The 10121-nt window shown below is 40.6% G+C and overlaps 1 protein-coding gene across 3 annotated transcripts; it reads left to right on the top strand.

Moving 5' to 3' along the window:
• The first annotated feature begins 614 nt into the window (after positions 1 to 614).
• tm4sf21a (transmembrane 4 L six family member 21a) lies at positions 615 to 3591 on the top strand. Of its 3 annotated transcripts, XM_046314713.1 has the most exons (6): positions 615 to 751; positions 869 to 1121; positions 1732 to 1797; positions 2289 to 2422; positions 2579 to 2765; positions 3088 to 3591. In XM_046314713.1, exons 2-6 carry the CDS (start codon positions 945 to 947, stop codon positions 3097 to 3099), a joined length of 576 nt encoding a protein of 191 aa, XP_046170669.1. In that variant the 5' UTR covers positions 615 to 751; positions 869 to 944; the 3' UTR covers positions 3100 to 3591. The 3 variants fall into 3 exon arrangements, with proteins under 3 accessions (XP_046170669.1, XP_046170660.1, XP_046170677.1); XM_046314704.1 differs by having other exon boundaries at positions 721 to 1121; XM_046314721.1 differs by having other exon boundaries at positions 722 to 1121; positions 3091 to 3591.
• The last annotated feature ends 6530 nt before the right edge of the window (positions 3592 to 10121 follow it).

Genomic DNA, 10121 nt, shown 5'->3' with positions numbered 1-10121 from the left:
AATCATATTACTGAGTATGTAACTGAGAAATCTTTGGTTAGCGGTGCACACAAATGTTTCCAAGTAACATCTCAATTTGAAAGTTACAGTTACTCAATTCAAAACGGCTAATGTTTGTAAGTGGTGAATGACATTCCTTTATCCTAGCTCACCATGGCCAGTGTGCAGTCTCTTTATTAATGTTTAACCAGTCACTTGTTAATGTTTTACTGCTGATGTCAAAGACTTATTGTATCCCTCCCATCTGCAGCATCATGCACTACCGGTCCAAAGTTCACAAGGAGTGTTTTTTTTTACAGAAACTCAGATAGACAATACAAACACACACTGGCGGAACACATTCAGTGTAGCTTGGAAGATTTGAAAGAAGCAGAACAACACAAAAACTATTACCCTCTCTTATTCATTAGAGAATATTGTGACAATGGGGGCATACGAAACAGACAAATAACTATAGTTTGGAGGCTTCGTAGGTTATTTCTCAGGTACCCTCTTCTGACTATGGTTGGGTGTTTATCACCAAAGGAAACCATGCCAACCTCTAGTGTTAATCATAACACCATAATCGATTTTACATAAATGACGCCATTCAACGTCCCCCAGCCGCATTGGGTGAAGAATAGGTGACCAATTATAGCCTTTGCTTTACTATGACTCACGGTACACTATTACACCCACACAAAACCACTCCTCCCACCTAGTATGTATTCTATTCCCCCCGTACATCACCAGGTAGAGAGATAAAAAAAAGGTGAGTGGACAAGACGATTGTTTTCATCAGAAAAGACCCTTTGTGGAATTCTAAGAGTTTGTTTTACAACTTTATACCTAACTGAAAGAACCCTGTTTTTCTTTTGGAATGTTCAAGGCTCTCGACGTTCAAGGGTCTCAAACCTATTGGCTGCAGAGTTCTTAGACAAGTTAAACAGTACGTGGCAGATAGGATGTGTACAGGTAAATGCTCCCGGTGTATCGGGGTGACGCTATACCCACTGGCAGTCATCTCAATCATCTGTAACATCATACTGTTCTTCCCGGGTTGGGAGACCAGTTACGCCAAAGACGGATACATCACAGAAGAGGTGAAGTACATGGGAGGACTGGTTGGAGGGGGACTAATGGTAAGTTCTTTCTTCTTAAATAATGAATGGTGTTTAATTGAATTATGCAATATTTTTTTAAAGTGCAAAGCCATTGGGAAATCCCCCATAACCATTCATAGGAGAATGTCAGAGAAATGTCATATGGACTTTGTTTTGTGTTTTGGATGAAACCCTTGTTAGGTTCCACATGATTCACAAGTATATAGTCACCCATGAGTTGACACAGTTAAGTTATCCAAGGGTTTCAAATATGGTTTGCATGTTTTCTACTAGTTTTTAGATTTTTACATGGTTAGGGACAAACTACAGTTTGATATGTAAGTAATCTGGTGAATCATGCTGCTATATTTGCCAAGAAGCTCACCACAGCCCTTATCAAAGTGCACATTTGCTGGACCTTCCTACTACTGCCTCATTCATTCAAGAACAAGAGCAACAAAATAATTCACACACAAAAAGAAATACATTCAACCATCCTCACATTCAACTACTTGTATTGGCTTGTTCAAATGCAAATAGTTGTTATTGTCAAATGTCGATTTTTTAAAATTTAGCCTTTACTTAACCAGGATAAAAGTCCTTGAGGTTACATGCATGGTACTGATTTCCTTGCCCATTCCCTTTCCAGGTGTTGGTCCCAGCATTGTACATCCATGTTACTGGACAGCAGGGATGCTGTGCCAACCGCTGCGGGGTAAGTCCTCTTTACAGACAAGAAAACACTGGAGAAGTCTATAAGAATGATAACTGTTGAACTCTAAAAGACTAGAAAACTCTAAAAAGAAGAGCAGGGAATTGAAAGATTACTTTCGAAAGATTGCAAAAGGATCAGCGCTACAGATGCAGAGATACAGACAGACAGAGACAGATAGACAGATACAGAGAGAGTAAGGTAGATAGAGAGACAGACAGAGCAAGAGAGAAAGAAAGGAAGGAATCATATTTGATAGGATGCAAAGAAAACAGGAAATACTAAATAAGATAGTCATCGTCATAAGATAGTCATCATAATTTTTAGCACTTTGAAATTAACATTTATTAATATAATATAAATTATTATTATTATTATTTAACATTTATTATTTGTTATTGTAATTCGGTGTTTTTTAATTACAACTTTATTTAACAACTGTAATAATGCTGAAAGACCATTCTATTAAAATTGAACTAATCTTGTTTCCACAGATGTTCCTCTCCATTGCCTTCGCAGCAGTCGGGGTTGCTGGCGCCCTCTACAGTTTCATAGTGGCAATGCTTGGCCTGATTAATGGGCCCTACTGTAGAGTGCTGCTGCTCTGGATGACTCCCTTCAAAGACAGGTTAGTGTCTTCATAGATCACAAACGCACACTCATTAACTTACACAAGCGCACATGCACGCACGCACGCACGCACACACACACACTCACACCACCACCACCACCACCACCACCACGCTTATAATGAATTATAACCCTCTCCCGCTTTCCCCATCAGAGAGGACAGTTACCTGAACAACCGTGATCTGTGGGGATTGTGCACAGCACCTAAAAACGTGGTGGAGTTTAACATTGGGCTGTTTGCTATCCTGCTGGTGACAAGCTCTCTGCAGCTGGTGCTCTGTTGCACCCAGATGATCAACGGGCTCTTTGGATGCCTCTGTGGAACCTGCACCAACAAAGAGGTATGGAAGGGGAGGGGTCCCTTACACCTGTTTGTGAGACAGTTATCATTGGATTTAATAGAAATATTTTCTTTAATTAAGTACATTTTTAAATGTAATGTTATTGATGTGATGTAAATCCTTAAAATGTATCAGCTATAGCCTACACTGCTGAAAAGTTATAGGAAAAGGAGACCAATTAACCAATTAAAAGGAGACCAATTAACTTATAGGATTGTCTTCTAGAGAGCTGAATAGTCCTTCACTGTGGGGAAAGTTTCCTTATTAAATTTGTCTCCCTGTGGGGAAAGTTTCCTTATTAAATTGTTAATCTTGTCCCAAGCAGGTTATTTAATGGAAGGAAGACTCTTACTCTACTCTCCATCCATGATGGATTGACTGGCGCCTCTAAGTGGACCAAGAGAGACATTGGCTTCAATATGTTTGCAATGTGATGTACAACATTCTCCCTTATTTTAATGTTTGCAATGTGATATCCCTTCTAAATGAGCATTTTAGCCATTTAGCCATTCAGAGTGACTACAGTTAGTGAATTCAACTAAGGCAGGTAAGACAACCACATATCAACCGTATACCAAATTACCATTTGTCAGTATAGTTAGATGCAAATGTATAATGTGTTTAAATGTGTTTTTAACAAAGAATATAACGCCTTGTCCGATACATGGATTGGTGTCATTTCAGAATTTTCCCAGTAAACTCTTCAGTGACATGCAATTGCTATTCAGTGGTGCAGCATATAATATACAATATCAATTATCTGTGTTCATTATATACATGCATTGTACACATTTTCTGAAATAAAATGCAATCTTTTTTATTCTTACATTCTATTTGTGCTCTCTTCTCCATTGTATTAATACATAGGACACTTTCTGTTGAAAATAAGAGAGACAAATGTATGATACCGACTAATTGAGTCCATTACTAAGTAATGGTTAATGATGGTCTATTCTCCATTACAAGAGGCATGAATGAATGCATTATACGGTGCCTTCAGAAAGTATTCACACACCTTGGTCCAAATGTTGTTACAAAGTGGGATTAAAATTGATTTAATTATCATTTTTAGTTATAGTGGAATACAAATACTAACATTTGTAAAACATGAACGAAAAATAAAACACTAATATATGTTGATTAGATAAGTATTTAACCCACTGAGTTAAAAACATGTTAAAATCACCTTTTGCAGCAATTACATCTGGGAAAGTCTCTTAAGAGCTTTGCACACCTGAATTGTACAATATATACACATTATTATTTCAAAATTATTCTAGATCTGTTAAGTTGGTTGTTGATCCCCAGCTAACAATGACCTGTCGATCCGCCAGTATTTTTTGGGTGGCTTGCCGCGGTCGGGCCTCCGGTGGCAGATCATTGGCATGCCAAAAGTCGGCAATCGCTCATCGGTCCACTAGCGTTTCTTGAGCGGCAAGCCGCTATGCTAGGTGGAGATCTTCAGTGGAGGAATTTTGGGCATGTCGATATGTGGACCCGTGCATGCGACCTGCTGTAACACCTTCTCATAAATTGAATAAGTACTGCTACTATTGCTGAAAACAATATATATATATATACACACTAACTTTCAAAAGTTTGAGATTACTTAGAAATGTCCTTGTTTTTGAATGAAAAGCAAAAAATGTTGTCCATTAAAATAACATCAAATCGATCCGAAATACAGTGCAGATATTGTTAATGTTGGCACGTTGTGTTAGCTAATCCAAGTTTCATTATTATTACTAATTGTATAACACTTACAAAAAATATATATAATACATATTCATCGTTTTGTAATGTGTTTTACAATACATTTGCAATGATAATTGAGAGTGGTGTACATTATTTTGGAAACATTACTGTGTGGAAAGATACTGATAATATGAACGGTGGACCGACCGTGGACCGCCAACAAATACTTATTATGAATCAGTAGTGGACCTCTGTCGGAAAAGTGTCGGCTGCCGCAGTTCGCCCGCTGGAGAAACGATGAGCAAAACGCGGGCGAACTGCAGGCTTTGCCACTGGTGGACCGCTACTGGCCCGCCGACCATATTTGCAGGGTCATTTCTGCCAAGTTGGTTGTTGAACATTGCTAGACAGCCATGTTCAAGTCATGCCAAAGATTTCAAGCCAATTTAAGTCAAAATTGTAACTAGGCCTCTCTCGAACATTCAATGTTGTCTTGGTAAGCAACTCCAGTGTATATTTGGCCTTGTGTTTTAGGTTTTGAAAGGTGAACTGGCCTCCCAGTGTCTGTTGAAAAGTAGACTGAACCAGGTTTTCCTTTAGGACTTTGCCTGTGCTTAGCTCTATTATGTTTCACAAAAAACTCCCCTGTCCTTTCCCATTACATTTTTTTGCCTCCACTATGCTTGAAAATACACTGCTCAAAAAAATAAAGGGAACACTTAAACAACACAATGTAACTCCAAGTCAATCACACTGTGAAATCAAACTGTCCACTTAGGAAGCAACACTGATTGACAATACATTTCACATGCTGTTGTGCAAATGGAATAGACAACAGGTGGAAATTATAGGCAATTAGCAAGACACCCCCAATAAAGGAGTGGTTCTGCAGGTGGGGACCACAGACCACTTCTCAGTTCCTATGCTTCCTGGCTGATGTTTTGGTCACTTTTGAATGCTGGCGGTGCTTTCACTCTAGTGGTAGCATGAGACGGAGTCTACAACCCACACAAGTGGCTCATCCAGGATGGCACATCAATGCGAGCTGTGGCAAGAAGGTTTGCTGTGTCTGTCAGCGTAGTGTCCAGAGCATGGAGGCGCTACCAGGAGACAGGCCAGTACATCAGGAGACGCGGAGGAGGCCGTAGGAGGGCAACAACCCAGCAGCAGGACCGCTACCTCCGCCTTTGTGCAAGGAGGAGCAGGAGGAGCACTACCAGAGCCCTGCAAAATGACCTCCAGCAGGCCACAAATGTGCATGTGTCTGCTCAAACGGTCAGAAATAGACTCCATGAGGGTGGTATGAGAGCCCGACATCCACAGGTGGGGGTTGTGCTTACAGCCCAACACCATGCAGGACGTTTTTCATTTGCTAGAGAACACCAAGATTGGCAAATTCGCCACTGGCGCCCTGTGCTCTTCACAGATGAAAGCAGGTTCACACTGAGCACATGTGACAGTCTGGAGATGCCGTGGAGAACGTTCTGCTGCCTGCAACATCCTCCAGCATGACCGGTTTGGCGGTGGGTTAGTCATGGTGTGGGGTGGCATTTCTTTGGGGGGCGCACAGCCCTCCATGTGCTCGCCAGACTGCCATTAGGTACAGAGATGAGATCCTCAGACCCCTTGTTAGACCATATGCTGGTGCGGTTGGCTCTGGGTTCCTTCTAATGCAAGACAATGCTAGACCTCATGTGGCTGGAATGTGTCAGCAGTTCCTGCAAGAGGAAGGCATTGATGCTATGGACTGGCCCGCCCGTTCCCCAGACCTGAATCCAATTGAGCACATCTGGGACATCATGTCTCGCTCCATCCACCAACGTTGCACCACAGACTGTCCAGGAGTTGGTGGATGCTTTAGTCCAGGTCTGGGAGGAGATCCCTCTGGAGACCATCCACCACCTCATCAGGAGCATGCACAGGCGTTGTAGGGAGGTCATACAGGCACGTGGAGGCCACACACACTACTGAGCCTCATTTAGACTTGTTTTAAGTACATTACATCAAAGTTGGATCAGCCTGTAGTGTGGTTTTCCACTTTAATTCTGAGTGTGACTCCAAATCCAGACCTCCATGGGTTGATAAATTTGATTTCCATTGATCATTTGTGTGATTTTGTTGTCAGCACATTCCACTATGTAAAGAAAAAAGTATTTAATAAGAATATTTCATTCATTCAGATCTAGGATGTGTTATTTTAGTGTTCCCTTTATTTTTTTGAGCAGTGTATGAAGAGTGGTACTCCGTGGTGTGTTGTGCTGTATTTGCCCCAAACATTCAGGACAAAGTTAATTTCTTTGTCATATTTTTTGCAGTTTTACTTTAGTGCCTTACCGCAAACAGGATGCATGTTTTGGAATACTTTTTAGGCTTCCTTTTCACTCTGTCAATTAGGTTAGTATTTTCCTATTACAGCCATTAAACCCTAACTGTTAGGGCATTATCACATCTGAAATTCAGTAGCCTGGTTTGGTTACCTGGAGCTTTTGTTATAATTCCACAGAATATGTTTTGATTCCACAAAACCTAAAAATAACAGTTTACATGACATCAGTGATCTAGCTTGTTTACCACAGGCAAAAAAGTCCACGCGACTCACACTGCCACGTCAGAATACATGGTACTCTGGTCCCGGATCTTGGACCCACTACTCACGCAGGTCTAGGATTTGTTTGCGCAGATCAAGGTACCAAACACCCTAAAGCATTAGCCTTATGGTGAAATCCCTGAGCAGTTTCCTTCCTCTCTGCCAACTAAGATAGGAAGGATGCCTGTATATTTATAGTGACTGGATGTATTGCTACACCATCCCATGTAATTAATAACTTTGCCATGCTTAAAGGGATATTTAATGTCTGATTTTTTAAAAATATATCTACCAATAGACGTCCTTATTTGCAAGGCATTGGAAAACCTCCCTGGTCTTTGTGGTTGACTCTCTTTTTGAAATTCACTGCTCGACTGAGGGACCTTACAAATAATTGTATGGTGTGGGGTACAGATGAGGTACACAAAAATATATTTTTTTAAACACACCATACAACTTGTTAAGAACATGTGTACTCCTGAACTTATTTAGGCTTGACATAAAATGGGTTGAATACTTATTGACTCAAGACATTTCAGCTTTTCATTAATTTGTCAACATTTTGAAAAACATAATTCCACTATGACATTTGAGTATAGGCCAGTGACATCAAAAATCTACATTTTTAATTTAGGCTGTAACAACAAAATGTGGAAAAAGTCTAGGGGTGTGAAGTACTGAACGCAGCACATGAGATGTCCCACATCTTTGTCCTGCAGTGACACTTTTAATACGTTAAGTCATGTAATTACAATACAAAAACTATTTTCCCCCAACATATACAGTTAGTATTCTTTACTCTATACAGTATTATTGTACTCTTTACAGTAGGATAGTATAATAGGCTAATCGGTCCTGTTAATTTCCTGAACATGAATAAAAGAATATGCATCTTTATTTGAAATAAATATTGCATATTTAAAATGTCTAAAGTGTAAAGGCTTGTTTAAGGAATATTTGACAATGGGAATGATACCTCTGGCAGATCATTGCAATTGGCAGTTTGGATATGATACTTAGTCCGTGTTGCTTGAAGCTGAGAATTTCATGGTTTGGCACATCACAATATAACATTATAGTACATGACAAACAAGGTGAAGAATAGTGGTTAATAGACAAACAATAACAAGGTAACACTTCACCCCCAATTCCTCCCCTATGTAATTACAAGACTGCTCAAATCAATTAGAACGCAGTTACTGACGTATAACATGTTAGCACACTGTTGTTACTATTAATACATTTCAGCATTATTACACAGGTATAAGAGCAACTGAATGTGTAGCGTTACCAATATTAATGACTAAAAAAAAGGACAGAAAAACACTGAATATTTGAATAATGGAGTTACATTTCAGGGAACTTGGCATAAAGGCAATGTATTGCAGTATTGAAATGCATTTGAAAAACGAGTGCTGTTTTCTTGAAATGGCTGGAAAATACAGTACTATTACAGTGCCTTTCTCAATCGTGTACCAGCACTATGACAAGTAAGCCAGAGGGGTATACAACAAAGGATCAATGAGTTACCCTGCCTAAATATTCTGAAATAACGTATTTTTTGAAGGATAAGCTTGAAATGGCATGGTCTAATTGACTCAACAACCAAAAAACACATCTTTCTTAATGAATCAGAACATCAATAGTTATTTCTGGTTGTTTATCAAAGTTAGCTGGCTAATTCATTGAGCCCGCTTTGTAGTATACCCCTCGGGTCAGGTCCACTCCGGTGGAGTGTTGAGAATAGGAGGAAAATAATGGTTGGCTGCGTAGATGCATTGCCTTTCTGCAGTAGTCAGACAAGACCACAAAAGAACAGTAACAACTCAGGGGTATACTACAAAGCAGGATCAATGCATTAGCCAGCTAACTTTGATAAACAGAGAAATAACAGATCATTTTCTGGTTCTTAAAGAAAGCTAAACTTAGATACAGTGGGGAGAACAAGTATTTGATAACCTGCAAAATTGGCAGTGTTTCCTACTTACAAAGCATGTAGAGGTCTGTAATTTTTTATCATAGGTACACTTCAACTGTGAGACGGAATCTAAAACCAAAATCAAAAAAAAAAAGTCACCGTGTATGATTTTTAAGTAATTAATTTGCATTTTATTGCATGACACAAGTATTTGATACATCAGAAAAGCAGAACTTAATATTTGGTACAGAAACCTTTGTTTGCAATTACAGAGATCATACGTTTCTTGTAGTTCTTGACCAGGTTTACACACACTGCAGCAGGGATTTTGGCCCACTCCTCCATACAGACCTTCTCCAGATCCTTCAGGTTTCAGGGCTGTCGCTGGGCAATATGGACTTTCAGCTCCCTCCAAAGATTTTCTATTGGGTTCAGGTCTGGAGACTGGCTAGGCCACTCCAGGACCTTGAGATGCTTCTTACGGAGCCACTTAGTTGCCCTGGCTGTGTGTTTCGGGTTGTCGTCATGCTGGAAGACCCAGCCACGACCCATCTTCAATGCTCTTACTGAGGGAAGGTTGTTGGCCAAGATCTTGCGATACATGGCCCCATCCATCCTCCCCTCAATACGGTGCAGTCGTCCTGTCCGCTTTGCAGAAAAGCATCCCCAAAGAATGATGTTTCCAGCTCCATGCTTCACGGTTGGGATGGTGTTCTTGGGGTTGTACTCATCCTTCTTCTTCCACCAAACACAGTGAGTGGAGTTTAGACCAAAAAGCTCTATTTGTCTCATCAGACCACATGACCTTCTCCCATTCCTCCTCTGGATCATCCAGATGGTCATTGGCAAAGTTCAGACGGGCCTGGACAAGCGCTGGCTTGAGCAGGGGGACCTTGCGTGCGCTGTAGGATTTTAATCCATGACGGCGTAGTGTGTTACTAATGGTTTTCTTTGAGACGGCGGTCCCAGCTCTCTTCAGGTCATTGCCAGGTCCTGCCGTGTAGTTCTGGGCTGATCCCTCACCTTCCTCATGATCATTGATGCCCCACGAGGTGAGATCTTGCATGGAGCCCCAGACAGAGGGTGATTGACCGTCATCTTGAACTTCTTCCACTTTCTAGTAATTGCGCCAACAGTTGATGCCTTCACACCAATC

This window comes from Oncorhynchus gorbuscha, linkage group LG02 (assembly GCF_021184085.1).
Source record: "Oncorhynchus gorbuscha isolate QuinsamMale2020 ecotype Even-year linkage group LG02, OgorEven_v1.0, whole genome shotgun sequence".
NCBI classification, from domain to species: Eukaryota; Metazoa; Chordata; class Actinopteri; order Salmoniformes; family Salmonidae; genus Oncorhynchus; species Oncorhynchus gorbuscha.
The sequence above is the reverse complement of the archived record's forward strand: the minus strand, read 5'-3'. Positions and strand labels throughout refer to the sequence as shown.